Below are 26,223 nucleotides of genomic sequence, written 5' to 3' on the forward strand. Positions count from 1 at the left end.
TGTATAAGTAATCATTTGTGTGGTTTTTCTCATTATAAAGCTGTTACTTTTTCACATCTTTAGCTCCTGGACACTCTATATAGCAATACATATAGTGAAGGCAATAGCGAACAATTGAACTCGATGTGATGCAGTTCACTATAGAACAATGTTTAGTTTCATGATAAAAAGAATTTGATTTTTAAATTTTGATGCAGGTTTCTTTAATTAACTGCATTTTTGTGTGTGGACATGGGATGTAATTATAACGAACTAAATATTGTATGTGAATAATATTGAATAATAAACTAATATTGTTGTGAGCACAATGTTTTTTTGTTGCGCTTGCACCATAAAAAAATAAAGCATAGTAAAATAAAGCTAGTTACTGTTTTATATTTTCCAATCATTTCACTATTACGAAACTACATGTGCACTTCACAAAAATTCTATGTCTGTGGTTCTCAAAGTGAGTGTTGCTGTAAGCTATCAATATTTATGTATGCCTGTTCAGGGCTTTGAATTGATTCTTTATTGGACTATTTTGGAGAGTGAATAAAATTTCTTCTGTATGGGATTAACATATACTTAGGCAAGAAAGTCACTTCTCTAAGAAATTTCTAACGAATTGGTGGTTCAAAAGCAAAATATGAAACTTAAGTTCTTACTATTGGTCTACTACTTTGCAGGGAAATACAGTAAAACCTCGATAAGTCGTCACCTCAAGTTATCGAAAAATTATGGCTTAAGCGGAGTGCCGTCAGTTTTAATGTGCAATGTTGTGAAAATCATATAAATTTAAAGTAATATGACATTTATTAAAGTATGAATCAAAATAACAATATTAATAAAATTTACAGATTGCGTGAAAGAAAAAATAATTTATCTTTATTTCTTATTACTTAAATTATTGTGGTAAAATACTGTACACTTGGATTTATACTAGCAATTTTTAATTTAGACTAACAGAGCAACTGTTAGAATAGGTAGCTTTTCTTCATAATAGAAACGTTCTATTGCACATTAATTTTACATATACATCAAATTTAATTTTAGTGTTTTAATTCTTCATCGGTAGTTCATGATGCAACTACAAAGTAATCTCGAACACTTTTGACTTTGTGGAGGAGCCCTGGGCAGGGAAAAGTAAACAGAAGAACTCAACTTGGGAAAGAATGCCCAATTTTTTTCCAACAAAGATGATTTCAACAAAGAGAAAGTTTAAATTTCAAGCCCTAAATTAGTAGAGTCCATGCTTTTTATGATTATTTATTATCTGTAGACGCGTTGCACTTTGACTTTAACTTGATTCTTCAATTTACATAATTTTTGATTTCCTTGCACTATATGTAATCTTTGACGTATCAATAAATTTTGGTTATGCTGGAGATGCCCTGCAAAGTGCTTACTTTGCTTCTTGCGACAGAGCCTGGGTGTCTTGCAGTTTCTCCAGTAGAGCCCATGCAGAAATGAGATCTAGCTTGAAGAGTCCCCAACGTTCCAAAAACCTTAGTCGGCAAATGAACTTCCCCAGCATAACTTTCGTTACTTAAACTGTTCCGTTTGGGTATATAGGATTTTATGGTGACTTTTAAGCATGTGGCAATGCTATTAATAAGCTTTTTTTTTTTTTTTAATGGGAGCGATAAAAATAGTCTGTTCTTCTTTCTCAAACTTTTTCATAGTGACGAGTTAACCGAAATTAGTGACAAGTAAATAAGGGTTTAATAACATTGCTGTCTATGAGAGCTGGAAGAGCCTGAAGAAAAATGACTTAACGAGGTTTTACTGTAATTACAATTATGATGGGGGAATGAGTGTATTTTCTAAGTAAACGAACAATAATTAACATTTTTCAGATAATCTTGTTTATGTAAAACTGAATTAAACAAATAAATTTCTACAATTTTTATAGCCTTTGGCATCCTTATTCTAACTCTGAGATATTCTTCACAATGGATTGAGCTCCTTATTTCAGACTTTTGCTTCTAAGCAAGGTTCTCTGGATTCGGGAGTGAGTGATATACAGCTCAACTTTAATATACCTCAGAAATATGTTGGAGTTTTATTTTCATAGAATTAGTTTGCAAAAAAAAAACAAAAAACAAGGGAGATAAAAATTACTGTTATACTTTGGCTAACGAAAAGATTATTCATTCTGGAATCATGACATGCAATTTTTCAAAGGTTTCTATAGAACATTTCATTTCTTCCAAGTATTGCTCAAAATTTAAAGAAGTTTTTTGAAACACGAAGGAGCACTATATAAAAACAAAACAAAAATATTGACCGAAGGCTAAAATAAACAGCTTTAAAATTAATTGGGCTTGAGTGACAGTAATTCTGATTGTTGGCACTAAAATTCAGCCCATAGCACAGCTGCTTTATATTGGCAAGTGCATCCGTATCAAAAATATTTGTTAACCGAGGCAAAAAAATCACAAAAAACTTTGCTAGCCAAGGTATCACTGTATACCAAATTAGTTATTTTTAGTCATTCAGATATAAGTCTGATTTGTTATAAGATATATTGATCCAACCTAAAGAATCAAATATTTCTCTGAATCAGTTTATGTGCTAATTAAAAAAACTGTTGTTAATGGAGCTAAGACCATTAATACTCTTATTTGTTTTCAAATGATTGTCAACCACAGCTCCGCAGAATAGTCAAACAATTTGTGCTTTATTGTCTAAGTGTTTTAACCCTAGAATACTCTCAGAAACATAGATGTATAGGAAATTAACATGCAATTTTAATTAGTATTCTAGGGTTAAAAGATTCGTTTTAAAGTACAGTACAAGCAAGTCAATATCCCCTTCTCGTAACAACGCACACTGGAGAACCATTGCCCTACACTGAAAAATGTGGATATGAGTATTTGTTTACTTACATTCAATTCTTACTTCACGAACATTTACCTAAAAAGAGTTATCTCTCTGTTTCCCGGTTTTTTTTCTTCTCGATTTCCAAGACATCAGTTGGAGCTGCAGACCTGTGCTTTGCTCGAAAATGGTGATACCTTACTTTTTGCTACAATTATACATTCCACTCTTCTGGACACACTTTCAACCAGTTTTTGATAATATTTCAGTATTCCTCCTTTAACCTCAGACACATTAGAATGAACTGGACAGCATCTATTGCAGGGGTTCTTGACCCCTTTGTACCAATAAGTTCACTGCCCCTTTTACGAAATTATATTGTGTTTATAGCGATTCAAGATCCCTTGGAATCTCTCCAAGCATCCCTGCTATATCAGAAGGGCTAGAGAATTTTTTCAGAACCCAAGTCGGTAAAGCTCTGCTAAACAGACTATACAGTATGACAGGAAGAATTATCATATTGGAACATTTCAGGGACGTAACTAGACATTTATTTCAGGAGGAGACGACTGGTGGTGTTTCATGGGAGGGGGGGGGGGAAAGAGAGAGAAACCAAAATGACAATAGATTTAACAAGTCATTTTATGTGTGTCACATTTGCAGGTGGGGACCAGACCCCAAAGTCCCCCCCCCCCCACTACTGCCTTGGAATACACTAAGTTACATAGTGTACCACCGGTTCTAACATGATACACATTACAAAATATAGTGCAAGAACAGTGTAGCACAGAATTGTCTAAAATATGCAGGTAGAGTCTTGATAATCTGTGGTGATCATATATATATATCAGATCACCTCGGATTAAAGAAAACTATCCGAAAAGTAATAGAAAACAAATTTTTTAAGTGGGTGGGTGGACATGACATATTACCAGTTTTGCCTTTAATTCATTGTGAACTGACAAGATGTCCTCTTTATAAGACTCCAGTGCCTAAGAAAGCCCAATATATATATTTTTTCTTTTATAGTTAGTTTATAATTTACAAAAAGAAATTGCCTGTGGAAAGTTCTGACTCAAAAGCTGTCAAAGAACCCAGTCTAGGAATCAAGATCCCTTCAGACTGAAATTACTCTTATTCTGTACAATTAAATGAAAGAAAACTCGTTATTGGCAGAAAGCAAAGAGGCTTTGCAAAAGTATATATGTCTGAGTACCTCAGAATAATTGGAAATTTTGAAACTTGAATTATTAAGACTACTGTATGATCCTGTGCTTATGACACAGTTCACATAAAAGCTTCATCGAAATCAATGTGTCAATTAGTTTCAATCAACGCAAGTTTAATAAACATAACTGAAGAATCCACATAAAAGTTTGCAATATTTGTCTTTATTTACCTGCATTATAACACGGAATCCTCTGTACACTGAATACTTTTCTCTCTCAAAAAAAAAGACATTTTTCAAGCATTTGAATAAGGGGAAGAAATAATCCCACACATGAAGATTAATACGTGAAATAAGAAAATAGTCATTCACACGAGATAAAAACCATAAAAAACAAATCACATTACATAGAAGAAAAAGCCCATATTTTTCACCAATCTGAAAACTACTGTAAACTACACCAAAAAGTATCATTAGAACAATGTAGTGAAACTATCACTTTCATGTGAAAATATATAACAGACATTCAGTCATCACACAATTACAATGGCTTGTTTGAATGCTTTATACAGGTTGTACTGCAAGTCCTAATTTGGGAATCTGGAATTTATCTTGTAAAACATTCGCTGTAGAGGTTGGTTCCAGTTAAAAAAATGCTCAAAATGTGTTCAGAAATCACCCTGTATCAGTTTTGAAAGTGAAAATACAGTGTCACAAAATAGAAAAAATCTAAACTTTTATACAGTACCCGTCTTCTAACTTTCAATTAGAAAGTTGTCCTGTCTCTTATGAGCTAAGAAAAAAAAAATTATGATTGTAATATTTACCAAGATATTTTAATTCAAAAATTGGAGAAAAGTTTGGAAAGAACAAACTAATGGGCAATGCTTCTTTCCCAACTTTTATATATATATATATCCAATTTTTAAATTCAAACATCTCAGCAAATATTGCACTTAGAAACATTTATTTTGGCTCAGAAGAGATGGCAACAACTTTGTAATTAGAAGTTAGAGAACAGGGAAGCTATATTAAAAAGTTTGTTTACTTAGTGACACTATATTTTCACTCTCAAAACTTGTACAGGGTGATTCCTGAACACATTTTGAGCAATTTTTGAATTTGAACCATACCTCTATAGCAAACAGTTCAGATAAGTGCTGAATTAACACTTACAGGAAACCCTGTATACTGAACCAAGGCCAGAAGACTTTCATTTTGTCATTATACAGTGCATTCAATTAAAAATTGTACTTGCTAAGAAACCATTGTATACAGGAGGTAGGACTTCAGTATTCACGGTTCAAAAGTGAAGTGCATGGGACTCCAGCACATAATGCATAAGCATAAAATCTTGTCAAACACTTGCCAAACAAACAATCTTGCCAAATTATGACAATTATAAAATTCCATATTTCCAGACTAGAAGATGATTCACATGACCTAATATCACTTGTGTTTTTTTTACAATATATTTCATAAACTTGTTTGAATGCAGAGAAAAATCCTGAAATAGGGATAGATTTTGTAACCTTGTCTCCCCTATATATACAGCAATCTAGGTCAAAAAATATGTTCTTTCCTGTTCATGTAAGAGAACTAATTACTCAATTGAACCAATTACTTAGATGCCATGGTCCTAAAGGCTGCTACACACTATTCTAACAGGGTCAATGGGATTCATGGAAATTCTGGGGACCAGGACAGTCTTAAGAGCATCATGGGCCCCAGGCCAAGAGATTTTTCTGAGGCCCTTACCAGGCAAATTCTCAAAAATTTCAATCACATTTTACTTTTGTGAGGTGCCCAGGTGGGCCCATGCGTTGACAGCATTGCATGGGACCTACGTAACAGAATTACCACAAATGAGAATTCACACTGTCCACATATCATGTCAAAGTGCAGTGGCATTTACTGTAGTGCAGAGTGGATGTGGGGGAGGGAGGACTGCACATGGTGATGCTATAGGAAGGGCACCACATCAAAAGGAAAAGATAAAAGAAAGGAAAGAAATTTTTGGGAAATACTTTTTATCTGTAAAATTCAAACCACGAAATGATTCAGAGAGAAAAATAAATTTTTGATGGATTTTCATCTAGCTGGGAACACCGCTGTGAATTGGTCATTCTACAAGTATGGCTTATACCCCTGAGGGGGCACCTTGCATATGTGAGAATTTCGTCTCACGCTGCCACTGCAGTACAATTTCAAATTTAATGCACTGTATTTGATTATGAATAGACTGCATTTTGTTCTCAAAATTATTTATTGGGAATAGTGGTTATTGAATGCATATTCTTTTGTGACTATAATACTAAAACTTTTCTATAATGATTTGCATTCATATTATAACAATTTGAAAATTCATGAGAAATTTTCTCAATGACATTCCCGTAGAAAGAATAAATATCTTTTTTTTTTTAGTCACTTAACATAATGAAAGGGCAAATTTATTGAATGCAACTACATACACATTTCTTGTGTATTGAAATCGGTGTGGTTGCAAGATTAATTTCATGCACATAAAAATAAAAAATATTTTCCTAAATGAGCTTATAAAGAAATATTTAATTCAATTTTTTTTCCATCGGCAAAAAAAAAAATATCTTACAATGACCTGAATAGATATTTGAGCAGTTTCATCAATTACCACAGGCTCTATTCAAAAATATATGTACATCATGCCAAATTGAGAACGATATTTGTAAAGTTTATGAAATAATTGCAACATAAATGAGAATAACACCATTTACAACACAAGCTTTGAATATAACACCTATGGTCATAAGCTACAAAACCACAGAAACACAAAAACAATTTTCTGTCACAGAAAACAGACATAAAAAAATAAGCATGATCTTAATATGACACAACAAATTACCTAATGGAAATTTGAATAACTTCAAATCATATAAACTATAGTGTTGAAAAAAAAAATCTCAACTAAAATTTCAACATTCGGTAGAAAGATATATCATATATGTATGTGACCATTCAATATTTGCACAACAGATGGATAAATATAAAGGGATAAACATAATGCAAATAGCAACACACATATAAGTGGCACTTCATCGTCCGATACCAATGACAACACAAATATCAAAAGTGCCACACATAATAATTAAAAGAAATTTTTTACCATCATTACAACAATTTCAAAAAACATGCAACTTTACTGTACAATTCTTTTAAATGCATCATGGAATGAATATACAAAATATTACATTGCAATGTAACATTAACAAATGAAGATGCGACACACATCTCACCCTTATTTTACCATTATTCTTTATTTTTTTAACAAACAAATAACTGAATTTTAATCAACTGCTATGGAGGTGTTATATATTTTTTTACGACAAAATACTTAATGGCAAACTGAAAACCGATTATTAACAATACAAGTGATCTGATGTACTATTTTAGTTTAATTATAGTTTTCCTCATTGTAAGCCATAAAGAGACACTACTATAGCATGAAAATGTACAGTTTTTGATCAGTCAAAATTCAAATAAATTAATCGGAAAAGTCAACATTTTGTTAATTATATATTAAATATAAAGGGATTACTGGATAAAGTTTAACTGTGTGTGTGTGTGGATACCCTATCTCCCCCCACCATTAGCTGGTGTGCAGGAAAATTCTGAACCCAAAAGCCCTTTTTACTTGGGAGAATAGAAACACTTTCTTTTGCTCTGAAATAGAAAAAAAATTACAAAGGAGTTATGGCAGTGAATGTGTGAATCAGGGGGCTCCTAGCAGCATTGCCAACCTTTGTCAAGGGCGCGCGAGAAGATGGAAATATTGATGCATGCCTATTTATGCTTTGAAGATATATATTATGCTTTTATGAATGTACAATATGTACTAAACCATACATGCTCAACCCAGATCCAGTGAGCAAAATTTGGCCTTAGGAGCTATCTGAGATGGCTAGCAACCTCGAACATTATTTTAGAAAAATGAACTAAGCTGCACATTTGAAGACCAGTTAAGTTACCTGGGACACATTTATAGATCACTTGAGTAATCTGGGTAACTGTTCCAGATCACTTAAGTGGCACGCAGAACATTCTCACTTCAATAAAGTGGTCTGGAGCACATTTTGAGATCAGTTCAGTGACCTTCAGCTTCATTCCAGATCATTTAAGCAGCCTGGGACACATTTCTCGATAACTTTGGTGACCCGCAGCACGTTTAGCGATCACTTAAGTGGCTCCGCACTCACCAAAAGGCTGAACACCCTTGTACCAAACTACTTTGGGGAGCCACAGATGAACCATGAATAGGGAAAGGGAACCACGACAAAAGTTTAGGAAACATTGGATTATGGGAAAAGGGGGAATGAAATTACAGAAATACACCAAAGAACAGGGAGTGTGTAAATGTTTTTTTTCTTTTTTCCTTATGGGGGAGGGGGAAGCTGCAAAGCAGGTTTATATTTACCAGTCCACACCATTTAAATCCAATCTTGTATAAGTAAACGATAGAATCAAAGTATAGAATCAACTTCCTGCTTTGAAATGTTTGCTTTTGCCACCATAAATTTTAGTTTATTGTAAATGTTGGGTATGAAGCATAGTCGTTCTAGATTAGATGAACTAAATGGAAAAATTAGTCAACTGCAAAGTATTTGTATTCTTGGATCAGATATGGATAAAATGTAGAGAATTGCACTGCAAAACACGATACTATAATACAAAAATAACAGCGTCTTTATGTAAAATGCAATACCAGTATTTTGCGTAAAGCTTGTGACAATTAAGTTGGAGTGATAAGAAAATGATAGAAAGGAAAAATAAGAATCATTGTCAAATTCCTCTGCAAAATATATTTGCTATAGTGAAAACTTATTTTATTCTGATTCACATATTCACTCAGCATTTAATATAGATTGATATCGGTCTTCTGCATGTATCGTGTGATCTTTCACTGATTGTGTAAAATCTACAGGTGATTCTGGACTCTGCCACATGTTGGGAATGGATCAAACTCCAAAGCATTCAAAAAGCTTATGCCACCTAATTTTTACGGTATGCCGGCTAATGCATGGGGAGGGGGGGATTTGGTATATATAAAGTACACCTTAACATTTTAAATAACACTATAAAGAAAGAAAAAAATCTTAAAACCAGCAACTGGTACATAAACACAGCAACTATTTATCTTATATAAATCCAAAGTTATGAGCTCATACAATTTTTTTATTCTTTTTTGATTGCCATACTTACAGCAGGAAGAATAACAGAATAAATTTGAAATATTTTTCTCTGTTCAGTACAATTTAAAACACCTCTTCATTAAATTTCTGCACTGAATTTCAGGAAATGAAAAAAGAAAAAAAAATTTAGCTCACACTTTTCTCTCAACATTTATCAAGGCAGAAAATATATAGAGTCGAGTAGAACTGCCACGTAACTATTAGGCACTAGAGAAAATTACATGAAGAGAGGTAGTTGTTTTTATGTATATATAAAAATTTACAGAGAGGCCTCACTCGATAAAATTAACAATAAAAAAAAGAGTGCTCAATATAGCTCAAAGCAAGAATCTTCACGAAGAAAAATTTACAGAAAAAAAATTCACATTTTAATTAAATACTAGATTCCCCTCTATGATGTTATTTTTAGAAAATTACATAACAATGTGATTGACGTTTATCAGTAAGTGAGTTTAAAAAATACAAATGAGACGATTATTTGTTGTACTTATATCAAAATTAACTTCTGACCCAATGAGGTAGAATGCGCAGACAGAGAAATGTATGTCACAGTACTTCCCGTCAGGTTAAAAATTAAATTCAACTCTATCTTTTTAATTAAAATTTTTTTCATTCATACTTGAGGTATTTGAATTTGCTATGTAAGCGTCATCTTCACACATGCAAGGTATGTAACTATAACTTCCGATGTTGAACATGCTTAGATGCCTTGTTAATTACTTTTCATAAATAGCGAAGCTTAAAAAAAACACATGGAGATTCTGCAGAGCTTTCAGATTGCTCTATCCTTTGTTTTTGATGAAGAGAATTGTGGTCTACTCAGTTACCTTCAGTAGTTGCAATTTGAGTACCAATAATATTACTTAAAGGTTGTCCTTGAAATGACATAGATGGCATAACAATATGTTCTGACTACCTTTGCTATATTGCCTCTGGCTAGCCCACAAGATTGAAATAGAATTAGAATGATGTGTTTGCTAGCAAGTTAAAGCCCCAAAAACTTGTTTTTGTACATGTAGCATTCTTATGCAAAAGAGCAAACTAAATCCAGAAAAATGTTTTTATTCCACCACATATATGGAGACATATCTCTAGTTGAGTAGTTTACAGGGCTCCCACTCAAAAAATGAGAAAAAGTAGGAAAACGCAGGACTAAAAAGTAGGATGGGGAGGGTAACCCCCTTAGACAACATAATCATAGCATAATGGAAAAAAATTCCTAAAAAAATTTTATTTTTTGCAAAAAAAAAAAATTTAAATAATTTAAAAAAACATTTAATTTTGAATTAACTTTTTTTTTCCCAGCACTATTTGAGTCAAGCCAAAACAAAATGACAAATGACTCGGTTACGAAACCAATTTTTGGCCAAAATAGTGCACTAGCAACCACAGATAATTCTTTGCTGTCTCTCCTCATATATATTACATTCTTTTTTGGAGTCTTCCAAAGTGAAGAGCTTGTCAACTCTGTTCGACAAGGCACGGCAAATTTCGAAGACGTAAGTTTTTTAAGAATGAGGCACCTTCGAGACCACTTTCGAAAGCACAATGCAAAATGCGTAAATTACAAGATCCAATGTAAATAAGGCAAGGTGAACCAGATAGTTTTATTGTGTTGTTCATCATTTTTAAATTTTACTGTTTTGTTCACATTTTACTGTTCAATGCCAGTGTAATCATTTTTGACAAATTAAGCACTTCCATTTCTAGCTCTTTGCTGAGCATTGTAAATATTGTTTATGCCTCTTCATGCCTTGAAAATACAGAAGACAACTGAATGCTATTGGGTAGCATCAGAATCACCAAACCTAGAATACGCCTATGTATCCAACTGCTTTGAAATGCAAACTGTTGTTTCACCTATTTGCACCATAATTTTGAATGATGAAAGTTACTGTCCAAGATCATGAAGTAATAATAATAAATACAAAATCATTTTTCCATCCAGACAGATGTTTTTAATGACCACTATACTTGTTGAACCCTCAAACTAAGCAAATGAAAAATTAATCAATCAAATGGTCCACATACACCCCCCCCCTCCTCCAAATTACCTTAAAAATGATACAATTTCTGCTTTGGCAGAATCATTAATTGCATTCTCCAACATTTGTAATATTTGGCAATATATAAATAGTTTCCTGCTCAATTAAAATCAATTACACAAATTTTGTTGATAGGATTTGGTAAAAATGTAGGAAAAGTAGGACAAAAACTAGAAAGAAGGACAAAACCGAGAAAGTAGGACAAAAGTAGGACATTTTACCAAAAAGTAGGACGAGTGGGAGCCCTGAGTTTAGTTAGCTAATAATCTGAACTACTTCATAAGAGAGTTGTTCTATTGAACTTACTTCCATAACATATGTATGACACCATTACACCAATTTTGTTCAATGGATCAGTCTTATCGCACAAACTTTAATTTTCTGCACACAAAAATTAAACCATGATCTACACATTATTGCTGATTTCAAATGACAGTGGTCGATATTATTTCCATAAGCTTTGTCAAGAGGTTTGCTGTGCAATTTTTTCTATTTCCAGTAGTAGGAATGTGCTGGGCAGTCATCTTGTCATCATTTCTGTTGTACTCCCTCTGTGTCAATTCTATCTTACCGATGAACAACAGGGACGTTTTCAAAAATTCTATGTTTCTAATCAGATTAAACTAGAGAAAATTCTTTCTCCCAGAACTTGCCTCAATTTTATGCATATGTACACATTCGATAACAGTGAAAATCGCTCACACCATGCATTATAAAATGGGATATACGACAATTTTTCTTCCTCTTAGAACTTTGAAGAAATGACAGATATTGTAACAAAATTATATGACAGGAAGTACTGCGATGAGGTGAAACTTGTATTTTGATAATTTTGAATGTGTCAACCAACGATTATGAGGTAGAGTGGTACATATATATAAAACAGTGCTTACAACAAATATTTTTTCTTTTTTGTGCTAGAGTGTAACAGACACATAAAAGTGGGAAATACAATATAGCACTTCTCCAAAGAAGCAGTATACAATGCTTCTAAAACTGGATATTTTTTATGTAGAAAAAATGTTGAATGAACTGGTTTTATTTATTCAAAAAATAGACAACATGATGCAAAAAGCAAACTCGTACCCCCCAGTGTTACAACATGTTATAATCCACCAGCAGGAGTTCAGGTTTAAATTCAGACTAACTATTGAGGTCTTTCTTCGTCACACATGAAATTTTCATTTCATTCAATTAAGGATTTTTTGTTTTCACCTGAAAAATCGTCAGTCGATTTCCCTGAGGTTCTTCAAAAGAATGTTTCTCCCCCTTTCATAATCGTCCTCATCAACATTAACAAGAAGCTTTATGGATTCATTCCCGACAGCTTGCTTTAACGTTTCTGTGATGAACACACCTAAAATCGATTAGAAGAAAAAAAAGATAATTATCTTAAGAAAAGTTAGCATGACGTAAAAGCATGCATATTATATGCATCTTTTTCTTAGTCACCTCGTTGGGCATTTTGTCTATTGTGGCATTGTACTTGTGAAACGTGTATACATGAGACTAAATATGAGATAGCAGATTCCACCTATAAAACTACGTTTATTCTAACACCATGGAATTGCACCAGAACCAGAGTAATAATATTATATAGGGGATTATCAATGTAGAGGGTATCATTATATAGGATTTTCAATCCCCTACATAATAATATTACTCTGGTCCTGATGCAATTCCATGGTGTTAGAATAAGCATAGTTTATGGTGGATTTATAGGTGGAATATGCTATCTCTTATTTGGTCTCATGTATATGTGTTTCACTATATAACAATTTTGAATAAGGACCACTACTGCTGAAGAGATACCATAAAAAACTGACAGAAAAATACAATTTAATTTATATTATGCAGCAAGATAAATCACCCCTATCAAACAGTAATATTGGAAAGGATCATAATTTCTCCCTCCCTAATGAAGCTTAATTAACTTTAAAAGTTATTTTTTCACCTTCTGCAGCGAATTCAAATCTGCTGCCTATAGAATAATTTCTTTCGATGTTCTTTCAGGATTCTAATGAATTTTTATAAGCATTTTTAATGTGTTTTTTAAATTAAGATGAAAATTGAATTTTTTACAATAATCATTACATTTAAACATTTCAATGAAAAAAAAAAGTCGTGGTTAAACATGATTTATGATTGGTACTCTGGGAATTCTAATATATAAAAATGTCTGGAAAATTAATGATAGCACAAACTGCACACATTCAGATGTTATACAAAAAAAAACCACTGTTAAGCTTACCCTACTACCTTGTTATGACTTCGATCATAACATATTAATTGTCTCAGCTTGTTTCCTCAGTCATGGAAAAAAAACCACTCAAATTTTTTTCCCCGGTTGCTTTGGTACTGTTATTTTGTTTATTTCATATGTCATATTGCATATACAGCACATTCTAGTTACTGCAATAATTTTTGGATTTCAGCTTAGTCCGAAAATGTAACGTGTGTGCTTTCCTTTTTTTTTCTTCCTCCCTATCGACATATTCTCTTACCCTATCAACATGTGTCTTCATTATTGCATAGATACATTTGTAATTTTGAAACAACATGTATGATTTGAGATTTACAGCTATGACACTTGTGCATAATGTGCTATGTGATCATGCATAGGATCAATTTTATAATCTTCTAACAATAGAATAAGTAGTATGATGTGTTGGAGGTGAGACGAAATTAAAATGTGAAAATATGGTCCAGTTCTGTGTTATAAGTATGGAGTTTGTTTGTTTGATATGCATATTATGGTTTCGATTGATTATTATGTCATGATTAACTACGCTATGAAGTAAAACATATACTAGTATCCTTTATATGTAGGAAAGATGTTAGAGAAATTATGTAGTTGGTAACACGAATAGATAATTGAAATTTTTAGTGCCATCGGAACGTTTTGATGAACGACTGTGGAATACCGTCATCCTGAGCGAGAAATTCATTTGCTTGTATTCGATTTCACAAGAATTACATTACTGCGATTTCTTTTTGTTGGAAGAGAGTAGTTGATTTGCCTATGTGTCATGTATGATCAGTATTGCAATTATTTTTGTCAACAAGAAACATAGATAGACAGACTTGCTATAAGAGTATAGTATTTTCGACTGTTCTGTATACATGCATTTGAATTTTTTTTTACACACTTCGCATAACAAAAAAAAAAAAATTGTGCCAATTTTTTTTTTACCCCCTTCCCGTAGGTAATATGTTATGATTGAAGTCATAACACATACTTTATGTAAATTATATTATTGTTTCAGATGGCTATATATTGTACATAAAGTGCAGGTGCTTTTCTTTTTCTTCTGGGCTGGTGAAAGGGAATTTTCTCACGGATCATGGGAACGAAAGTTTGACCACATGGCCCCTCGGACATTCCTTAGATGGACGAGGTCCACTTTCACTTGGAAGGGGTTGGGTGGTCTAGGTTCCTGGAAACTATCCGTGATGTAGATCTCATTCAGCACGCTGATTGGTTCAAAGTCCCGCTCCAGCAGTACTATCTTGCAAGTTTCGCTTCACTCGGGGTGATTCTTGATGAGTACGTCGAGGTGTTAAAATGTAGTAAATTAATACTTGAGCACGACTCCGATTTCCGAGCTTGTGGTGTGTGAATATAGTAAGGGTGTATGGAAAGGCACGTCTAAAAGATGGGTATCGTTGTAATCTTTTGTTATTTATATTATATATATATATATTGTGATTATGTAACCAAGGAGTCATGTAATTCTTTTTTCTCTCACAACGCAAATGTCCTAATCATGAAGTAAATGTAAAACTTTAAAAATTCTAATAGACTCGAATCCTTTCTTGAAGTTTCGTTTAAGTCTTTTGATATTTTTAGTATCGAGCGAATATAACAACCTAATGGCACAGCCTGGTCTACATTAAGAATCTTGTAAGCAAGAGTTTTCCAAACTTGTCTCCATCTGCCCAATTCACAGACGAAGAAAAAATCTCCCCTACCCTGCGACGCCGACTCTAAGGATTCTATGTTGTATCTAGCTTCTTTAACACCCCCCCCCCTTCCCTAAACAGAGAAAAAGGGACAATGGAATAGATGGACTAGAGAGAAGGGGCTAGTAAGTTCCACCCCTCCCACTTTGTGAAACACTTTTGTATGCTCCCAGTGAACAACAGACCCTCAAGAAAACATTAACTGCTGCTCCCTGTTGAGCACAAGCACAATAATGGCAAGAACTGACATCTCTGAAGGTAAAATAATAGTCCAAATGTAGATAGAGCATCATGAAAGAAAAAGACAGGGATCAACTTACTAGACACCACGATAAATGAATGAACACCAGGACTCTGCCCAGCTTTGTGGCAGTCTAGAACAAAGTGTGTGTACCTATGAGTCTCGGTGTGTATCTAGTGTAATGTCTGTGATTCCTTATACTTCCATCTATATTTCATATTGTGAGTGAAGTGTAATGATTGAATATTTGTACTGTTTTAGGCCTGTTACTCTCTCTGGTGAGACTTTTTAATGGGGAGAAAGACATCACACCTCAAAGTTGAGAACCACAGAAAACCAACCTCAGCCGACCATCACCATGGCGTCAGTGGGGTTTGAATCCGGGTCCTTGCGATGTGAGTCTGTCACTGTGACCACTCAACCACCACAGTGGCTATTAAGGACACCACAACATTAACTAAATGTATGTTATGGTTACACAAGTGTCTTTTTTGACAAAGAACATGCACTAATTGTGATTGTTGCATTGCAATAACTGGACAAAAACCTTACATGTTTTGTACACAGACATCACATTCAGTTGTGAAAGTTGACCCAATTTGAGAATTGACCGCAGCAGAGACTAGTAATATGATTGTTACCAGGTCTAACCATGAAAATGGCAGTCGAAAATAAAAATTCCAAATTGAGAATATGCTGGGAGTACCTTTCAATGCTTCGAGTAATGATCCATTGAGGTAATCTCTCCAAAAAGCATCTAAATATGCTATTTCGGAAAACTTGATATCACAAACAATGTAGCCAAGATCACGAGTTCGTAGTATGGTATAAGCTTGGTTGAAACAGTCAGCTTGTCGTTCCAAGGGGTCCTGCTTATTAGACGAAACATTTGACTGAAGGATAGCTTCATAATCACAGTATTCAGCCCTCACCCTTAGCCGAACACCTATAAAAACAGAAAAAGGAAACATTTATTGAAAGAAAAACACAGACAAATCACAAGTTCATGATAATAAAATTTAGCCATCAATATAAATTACTTTTAAAAATTTTAGCAGATGAGAAAATATTTTCGATTATTTATAGGCGCCCCTTACTAGCATTTACATGAGGGTTCCTATTGAGTGAAATTCCAAATGTATGTTTCTTTTTGGTTTTCATTTGTTCTATTTACTAGTAAATAAAACAAATTCTCCAACAACAACTAACAATTTACTAATCGCTGCACACTGCATTGATTTGACAAGTAGGAAGGAAATGGTTATGTAGGAAATTCTATGGGAAAAAATACAAAACACTATTCTTTTGCTTACCAAGTTTGTGCATCATGTATTACCATGATGGAGGCAAATATTGAGTGAACTTGGGTTCATGAACCAGAAATAAGTTTATGTCTATGATAATTCAGCATTATACAGGGTGTTCCATAAGCTCTAATGCAGCTTTAATCTCACCAACTATTTGTCGTAGAAGAATGGTTCAATGTTCAAAATATACTCAAAAAAAGTTTTGAAAGTGAAAATGCAGTGTGCCATAAAATAAAAAATCTTAAGTTTTGTACGAGGCCAATGTCTTCTAACTTTCAATTGGGAAGTTTTTGCTCAGTTTCTTTTGAGGCCAAAAAAAAAAAATTCACGTTTCCAAGTGAATATTTGAATTCAATAATCGCTGGAAAAGAACAAAATAAACTAAAGGGCAACACTTCTCTCCCTTATTCATGCTGTTTTTCCCCCCTGAACTTTACTCCAGTTTTTGAATTCAAATATCTTTGCAAATATTACATTTAGAAACAATTTTTTTGTTGGCCTTAAGAGAGACAAAGTAACAACTTTCCAATTGGGTTTTTAAGAACAATGTGTCTATATAAAAATTCAGATTTTTTATTTTGTGATTCATTCTCAAAAGTGATACAGGGTGATTTTTGAACATATTTTGAGCATTTTTTAAATTAGAATCATACCTCTACAACAAATGGTTGATGAAGCAAAGGCTGTGTGCATTAGGATTTTCCGGACACCTTGTATAGTTTGCTAACAGTTTATTTAGCATTATATAGTTAATTTTCTATTTTATTATGCTTTTAAGTGCAATGGTACATAGTTCTTTTTTGATGAGATAATATGCTTCAGAATTTCTTTTTTTAATGCATGTTTCATTTCACATTGGTGATTCATACATGGTGCTGCTAGAACTTAAAAGCTCAGTTTAAGTGGAGGGAATTAAATTCATGGACGTCAAAAGAGTTTTAGACCTATGGGTGCTGATGCTAGGCTTCAAAATAACGTAAAAATTCGGTGCTCGGACACATATACAAGGACAAAAAATACTAGGGGATGCTCCACTCTGACGTATCAATGGTTTTGCCTGTGAAGTTATATAAAAAGTTCCTAATAGGAAGTTTTAAATATCTTGTTTGAAAAAAACCAGGTTCATTTTAAAATGAGTAATAAACAGTAACAAATACTTGTTCCTTGGACAAAAATTGCTACCTACTCTTAATGTTCTATATTTGCTTGTAGATATCTCCCAATCAATCCCATATAGATGGCGCCTTCATTTCCAATCCAGCTAATTAATGGCAGTAAATTGCAATATAGCAATATGGAAAGAGTTGGTGTTTGGTGAAGTAGCTGGAAAACCCCATGTGTTATTCCTGATCATTCATAAATATTATTGAGGTAGAAAGTCACCAGCATATAACAGTGCATCAAATTATCGCCCACTTCTCCTCAGTCAGGAACTAGGTTCCCTAAAAACCCAGCTTTCAGGGACCTAGGCAACTTAAAACCAGTGACTTCACTGCATGTGGTTGACAAAAATACATACCCGGTCAAACTTTTTATGTCCAAGACATTTCAATTAATTTTTCCAGCCCCGATGTAAACAACATCAGGGATTGACAAATTTAAGATGGAGGCACTAACTAAATTTCTTAGTTTTTTTTAATGACGAGAAGACAGTCCAAAATATTTACTTTTTTTCACGACTTAAAGCACCTATGTTTGTAGGTGAACTGACACAAATTAATTTTTTTTTTGTCGTAGTGCCTGAAGACTTCAACTTTATAAGTAATTGCACAAAAAAAATTTTTTTTGCCACAAATGTCAATTTTTTAGTTACCACAATGACCTTAATTGAGATAATAAGCATTGATCCAGGCTTGACAAATGCCAGGTTGCCATGGGGACTAAAAAAATGGAATTGGCACCCAAAACATTTTATGTGTGATTAAATTGCAACAAGAGGTCAAAACAAAATACTGTATATACTCGTGTATAAGCAGAGTTTTATAGTGGAAAGATTTGTTCTTGAAGTGGGGGGGAGTCGGCTTATACTCAAGTTAGTTTTTGATGAGAAAATATAGAGTCAATAGTAGTCATTTTTGTAGCAGTGTTCGAGAAACTGGCATTATTGGCATGGGATATGTTCACACCCCACAGAACCAATAATGTCAAAGCTGAGGCAAAGAAATTGAAAACATCACTGGCTTCGATACCATATGGGCTAACATCGATTGTACAGCCTTTAGATGTGAGTATCAACAAGCCTCTCAAAGACTGAGAAATTTGTGGATCAAATGGATGAGTTTCGATGATAAAGAAACTACATAAAGTGGTGCCTTGAAGAAACCTGACATTGGTCTAGTGTGCCAATGGGTACATCAGGCGTAGAATTCTATTTCCGAAATTATCATCCGATCCTTCAAAAAGTGTTGCATCAACAATGCGATGGACGGAACTGAAGATGATATCCTCTTTGACAGTGATAGTGATGACAGCCCAGATGAGAATAAAAACAAAGATGCCGCACCCCTATGCCCCAAAGCAGAATGTTTAGCACTGTTCTGCAACAACAGTGTTTTGAGCCCTCGGCTGACTGGAAATGTTCTGCGATAAAAATCCCCAAACATGTAATAGTGTTTTTTTGTACTTTTTCTTAAAATTCTTCTAAATTGTTCTGCAGTAGCGCTAATTGTTCTGCGACGGACGTCGCAGATTTTGGCACATTCTGCTTTGGGGCCCCTATGATGATCTGATGAATTACGATGAGTTTGGAGACTCAGAAGAAATGGAATAAAAAGTTTGAATCATTTTCTATTGTAAATTTCTGCAAGCTATTCATTTTGAATGGAAATATAAGAATTTTTTTCTCTAAAATGCACAGATTTTTTGGGGTTGGCTTATACACAAGTTTTCAATTTGTCACGGTTTTGGTGGTCCTGAAGTTGAGGGGGGGGGGGGAGTTGGCTTATACATGAGTATATACGGCATTTGGACATTTTGTCAGTGTGCCTCTACTAACATGGAAAAAAGTCACCAAAATATTAAAGAACCAGGGCATGCTGATTTAAATCAGCTTGATTTTTTAAAAAAAATTGATTTAAATTACAAAATTTTAATTTCATTAAAAATCATTACAAAATTAAAATTTCATTAATATAGCCCTCAGTAGGCTATATTATGAATCAATATATATATACAGTCGAATCCCATTTTAACGAATACCATTATAGCGAAAATCTTGTGGTAATGAACACTTTTCTAATCCCCCAAACAAGTTTACATAGGAACAATACCAGGTAATCTTGAATACCTTTATAATGAAATTTCGTTTTTACGAAGTGATTCCACCAGTCTCTTGGTGTTCGTTATAACGGGATTCGACTGCATAAATAATACACATATATATACATATTAGGAACAAATTCTTACCACAGGTGTACTTTTGATGCGAACTAGAGGGCTCAAAAAATCGACCAGCAGAATTGCTGCTACGTAACACTTGCTTATTACTCGTTTGATGTTGGTTTCGTTTCCTTCTTTTGTTTGGAGGTTCGACTGATGATGAACTGGCAGTAAAACGGACGTGCTCCTGAGAAGTTGACGGAGAGTCAAGACCTGTCTGTATTCTTTCCCGATCGTCTATCCTGAGAGGTTGATTGCTTTGAGAACTTTCATCTACATCTTGAGGTAATTGCTTTGTGAGGTATTCTTCAACAGGATCAACTGGAGCTTTACATAAACAATGATCAAAAAACAAATTCAGATGGATAAACAAGATTTCCAAGTACTATGCTTCAATCAACACTCATGACACAATATAAAATTATAGTCAAAAATATTACACCAATCATTTCAAGTGTACAAACAATATAATTAAGTCATGACTTACAACTTGAATTGAACAGATGCATCATACTATGGACCAAGAAAAGGCTACAACCGATAGAATCATGTATTTGTGAAATGGAAAAGATATAAGCTTAGGTGTAACTAAAAAGTTTCAGTTACTGAATTTCCACAGGCCATACCTTATGTAATACAGGTATCAGAAAACATGGTGTGATTAGTAGTATCCATGCCTCGTTTTATGATACAGCCCAAGGTTCTTAACTATTTCACTGGAATGCAATGCCAGTAAACCTGAATTTACATTCTCCCACCTCTTTCAATGTAATTAAATATTAATTAATATTATAATATTAAATATCATTAAATATTTTCCAAACATAAAAAAAAAAAATGCCACAAGAGATTGCCACTTCTCTTCTTTCAAAATCCCCAGGAAAATTACACATCTAAACTCTCTATCGAGCCTTATAAAAATAATACAGTGAAACTTTGATGCAACAATAATCTGCAGACCAAGAAAAAATATGGTTGTTGAGAAGTCCCCAAAGCAGAATAAGCCAAAATCTGTGATGTACAGATGTCTTGCAGAACAATCAGCACTACTATGGTTGAGATGAATAGCTAAATATTCGGCAGCCGAATATCCGAATAAGCAGAATTTTTGTAAAATTAAAATTATAAATAAAATTAACATTTTCAATTAAAAACAATTATTAGTAATTTCAAATGATTGAAATTGAACTTCAATTAAACAATTTATTATTTAAATAAATATTCAAAAAATAGCAATTGGAAGACTTTCATTATCATAAAAGTATTTCACAATCAAATTTAACGATATATTTTATATTACTTAAGAATGAAATATTTTTTTTCAACACTTTTCACCAATTTTACATTTACTTAAGAAAATGTCAATCATTATTTACTCCCATCTAGTAATGCATCATAAAATTTATGACTTATTTTCCCTCCTTAGATGTTCTTTGTCCTTCACACACACAAAAGTAGCCCAATATATTCCGATTCCTTCATTAAGTGAACTTGTGTAATTCATGCTCACTTACACTTTATTGCAGTGGGGGGGGGGGGGGGGAATTCTATTTTCAGTTTTCCTTTATCCAAGAAATTCACACTGACAAAGCTTTTTTCGAAGAGAGGATATAACACCACACATAAGGGGCCATTCAGGTATTACGTCAGCATCGATGGGGTTTCTGATTTGCTGACAAGGGGAAAGGGGAGTTCGGATAATGCTTACGTCATCAACCACCCTTGATGAAAATATGAATGTTTTTTACTGGCATCTTACTCGGTGCGTCGAAAACAAGAAACACTTTTTGATAGTTTGTGGGCACTTGAAGTAACATTCCCCCATTGATAAGTGCCCTACAGAGCCACTTTAGTGAGTGATCTCTAAATATTTTGAAGATCCAAGTGATCGAAATGTGTCCGGGCTGCTTAAGTGCTCTGGAACTTTGCCACGTATCACTCAAGTGATCCGCAATAATATGACACAGATCACTTAAATATTCTGAGAATGTGCCATGGGTAACTTGAGTGATGTAGAACCGTACTGGGGGCCACTAAAGTGCTCCAAAACTATGTCACATGTCACTCAAGGGATATCTAAATGTGTCACGGATCACTTAAGTGTTCTGGAACTGTGTCCCGGGTCATTTAAGTGATCTGAAAATGTGCCACAGGCCGCTTAAATGCTCTGGAATTGTACCATGGGACACAAGCGATCTGTAAATGTGTCGCTTAGTTTATTTTTACAAAATTAGGTTTGAGCAGGGCAGGGGGGCCTCATCAGATAACCCCCAGGGCCAAGAGTGGTTATGCGATTTATTATTATATGGCTTAGAGAGCGAGTCACAATGAATTTATTAAAGATAAATTTTGAGTTTACAGCCTTCAAATAACATTGAAATGAACAGAAATTGATTATAATAACATATAAAGGTATTTTCTTCCGAAATTTAAAAAAAATTTTTGCATTAAAAAATAAATTTTCGATCATTGGGGGGGGGGGGGGGCATGAGTCCCCCTATATGTCTCTGATCCCACCAATATGCATTAGGATTCAGAGGGGCAGAGCTGATGACGAAATTTTGCTGACAAGGGGGAGGGAAAGGGGTCAATTTTGCTAACTTTTGCTGAAAGGGGGGAGGGGAGGGGTCAAAAATGGCTAAAAATTTGCTTACATAATACTTGAATAGCAGAGGAATGTTCATCCTATCTCTAAGCACTACTACAAAAAAAATTTGGATGAATTTTAAGGAAAGTGTAGGAAACACTATTATGGGGATTGACACCACAGAAAATCTCTAGTTATCTGAAGGATTGTCGCAAAACTGTTTTGGGAAAGAAGTTATTTATATATCAAGAGATAACATCATCATTAGGCACCACTAAATTTATGCTGTTATCAGGGATGCAAGTGCTACTCATCCATTTTGGAGCAGAAATTGAAAATAGAGTAGAAGTAACAACAGACTATATCTGTAATATAAGGGGTAATTTTTCCCTAAAATGCTGAAAGTTTTGCCAAAAATGGGGGAGAGAAAAGATAATTCTAAATAAATTTCCTTCACAAATTAAAGCCCATTAAAAAATTCTCGGAAGTAGGCCATAACTAAAGCATGTAATGCTGAAATGCCAAAACCAATTATTTGACGTTTTGCAAAACATGGGCTACACATGCATGCTGAAAGCCAAAGCAAGAATTTCTGCACCTCCCTTTCCCGTACAACATATAGCAGAAACAAAGCCCTAAAAAATTTTCAAAAAATAAATTCAAAAAAGTTCATTTAAATACAACACCCTATAGGCACTGAAATCTCGAAGCTCATTCAAATAATTCATCATTCAATGCAATCCATCTCAGCATATGCCCTTCTGGGTCATATTTTCAGTCAGCTGGCAACCAGACTCTGGACTGTAGCGTGCCTTCTCAAGGCCCCACGATATTTCTTTGAAAGGGTTATGAAAGATAATGCAAAATAAGTGTACATTTGCAATACGTTCAACTTCCTTACAGGGGTGATGCATCTGAATGAATTTCATTAATCATAGTTTTTCATGATGAATAAATACTTTAAAGCATATTTTTTGACGGTACTAGCACCACTGAATTAGAAAAGATGCCAACAAAAGCATAAATTTGATGGCACGTGATGACAATGTTGTTTCTCGATATACAACCATAATCCCTTGACAACGATATTTTTTCTTGGTGTATGCAGAATATCATTATCTTGAGGTTTCACTCTATTATATTCCAATACCACTATTCTAAAATCACAGAAGAGATTGATACACTTTACAACTGGTGATAGCAGAAATATAGGTTGAACATGTTTTGTTTTGATGTAACCTAGGCCACATAAGCACATTGTAATCAAGTATAGTGATACCTCTGCAAATGAACATTTCGGCCTACAAATATTTTGGTTAATAAAGATTTTTTAAGATGATTTTTTTGTCTTGGCTAACAAATATAGATTCAGCTGAATTTTGATGGCAATCATCATCATCAATGGGAGAGTAAGAATTACTGTAACCAATTACAAGCACCTGATTAACTCATGTCCTCACCTCAGAATGTTTTCCAGATGTACCTCCACTTCTCTCTGAAAGTTTTAGAATCATTTCATGCAAAATTAAAGATTCAGCTGACAGAAAATGCTTCGGAAAAAAAAAAAAAAATGTTTTTAAAGTGTGCGTTCTTTCAGTGCAAGATTTTTAGCATCAAACTGGACATTATATATAGCTCATCTTTTTCATCTGCAGATGAGCTGATAAAATCATAAATGAATAGGAACACGCAGTGTCGTAACTAAGAAGGTGCAACAGGAGCACCCACACAGAGCCCACTTGGAAGGGGGCAGAATGGGCCATAATATGAATTTTTGCATAGGGCACAGGAATGGCTAGTTACGGCACTGGGAACACCTATGAACTCACCTGGGTTATATACATAATAGGCCCTATAAATAGAGAAAGATCGTAAGTACAGTCCTCCTACCACGAGATGAGATTTGGCTACGGCACGTCATGTCACATCAAACGATTCTATTTTATCCTAGAAGGACATGCCAATCGTGAAAGCTCAGTCACTGATGAACTTTTCTCGATGTGCAATCGTTTTACCAAAAAAAAATTGAATAAAATCATCCAACGTGACGTGACGCAGCGAAAATTCATCTCGTGGTCGGAGGACTATAATTCTCATTTATCCAATTTTGAAGCTGTTCATTTTAAGCCTTTGATTAGTTTTGGTCTTTTTTATAGTGCTCCTTGGTGTTTGAAACACCACATTGAAATTTTGGGCAGTACCTAGACATAGGCGGAGATTGACTTGGAAGTCTGGGGGGGGGGGGCCAAGGTCATTATTGCTTGGGGGGGGGGAAGGGAAGATGATGATGTCAATTCATCTATACATATATACATTAAATCAGTCGACTCCACGTTTCTCCCAGCATCTCCGCCCATGTACCTAGAACAAACTAAACAATTTACAATAAACGCCTATGGGAAAATCCCGTTTCAGCTAACAAACATGATGCTGGAATGATTATTAGCTGAGGTATTGTTGTAGTTTTATGCATCATTAATTGAAAAACATTAATTATGCATTATATGTGTTATATTTTGTCTGGTATGTTAAGTTTGATGATGCAGTGCCATCTATGAGTTGGATGGTCAACTATATATATATATATATTAAACTATGCCAAGATAATTTTTTCGTGCTAACACTTTTCAGTAATGTAAATAGGTTAGAATTTCGTGAATTTTTAAAATGTCAGACTTCTTGCTCACCCTCTATATATTTTAAATCATTGCTTTTTTTTTTTTTTTACTATGACATATATGCTTATTATGTGGTGAACTGCTTTCCTGATCAGGATTTATACTTTTTGGGTCAATATAATTAATTCAAGTTCAGCAATTATATAGTAGCCTCATTTTTAACAGCAAATAATATAGAAATACAATGCTAAAAAGCTTAAACCACTGAAACTATGCGCTAATACTATTCACGTTAAACCTATCTGGAAAAGAGAAAAATAAAAAATAAATAAATAACGAGGCCTCCCTACGGGCACACATATGTCAATTTCGCAATATCCTAACACAACTCGAAACCCTAACATATTGAAGTTATACCTTTGGGTTTTCCTCGGGCGAGGAATTTGTGGACCAAATCGTGGCGATTTATTTGAGTTAAAAGTTCTAAAACGTTCTCGAAATCCGTCTCGTCACAAGATGCGGACTCCGCCAGAGCACTAATGAAATCGCGACCCGTTTTGATTTTCGATCTCAACTTCTTGTCGATGCTCCGTCCAGCAGCGATGGTCAAGAAATCTATCTCGTGAGTCGATAAATGGCCGCCGACTTTGTCGATCAACTCGTAGAAATTAGTTTCGCACTTCGGTTTAGGATGGCGTAGTGCCCTCGTCTGCATCCTGTGTTCCGCCATGTTGTTTTATCCCCTCCCTCCCTCTTCGCACAACCACGTAGAATAATAAAAACCGGCTCCCGATTGGTCAATCACCAACGCAGACAACTTGAAAATAGTACCGAAATAAATACCTAAATAGCAATACTTCTTGAAATAAATAAATATTAGCCAATATTT

The 26,223-nt window shown here is 34.2% G+C and overlaps 1 protein-coding gene across 1 annotated transcript; it reads right to left on the minus strand.

Annotated features, from left to right (window-relative positions):
- Positions 1-6,393: 6,393 nt before the first annotated feature.
- On the minus strand, positions 6,394-26,149 carry LOC149076120 (death effector domain-containing protein-like). The gene is made up of 4 exons (XM_089243649.1): positions 25,752-26,149; positions 20,157-20,456; positions 16,151-16,390; positions 6,394-12,597 (listed from the first exon to the last, which is right to left on the minus strand). Exons 1-4 carry the CDS (start codon positions 26,062-26,064, stop codon positions 12,467-12,469), a joined length of 984 nt encoding a protein of 327 aa, XP_089099775.1. The 5' UTR covers positions 26,065-26,149; the 3' UTR covers positions 6,394-12,466.
- Positions 26,150-26,223: the final 74 nt, after the last annotated feature.

The sequence above is a fragment of the Pholcus phalangioides genome, unplaced genomic scaffold (assembly GCF_987345545.1).
Source record: "Pholcus phalangioides strain wild (caught in Gottingen) unplaced genomic scaffold, Ppha-v1.0 ptg000015l_1, whole genome shotgun sequence".
Lineage (NCBI taxonomy): Eukaryota > Metazoa > Arthropoda > Arachnida > Araneae > Pholcidae > Pholcus > Pholcus phalangioides.

Coding starts and splice junctions, on each gene's coding strand:
- LOC149076120 (XM_089243649.1), bottom strand. CDS start 26,064: ATGGCGGAACACAGGATGCAGACGAGGGCACTACGCCATCCTAAACCG. Junction 20,457..25,751: donor CGCCCGAGGAAAACCCAAAG/GTATAACTTCAA, acceptor GTTTATGTAAAG/CTCCAGTTGATCCTGTTGAA. Junction 16,391..20,156: donor GCATCAAAAGTACACCTGTG/GTAAGAATTTGT, acceptor CTGTTTTTATAG/GTGTTCGGCTAAGGGTGAGG.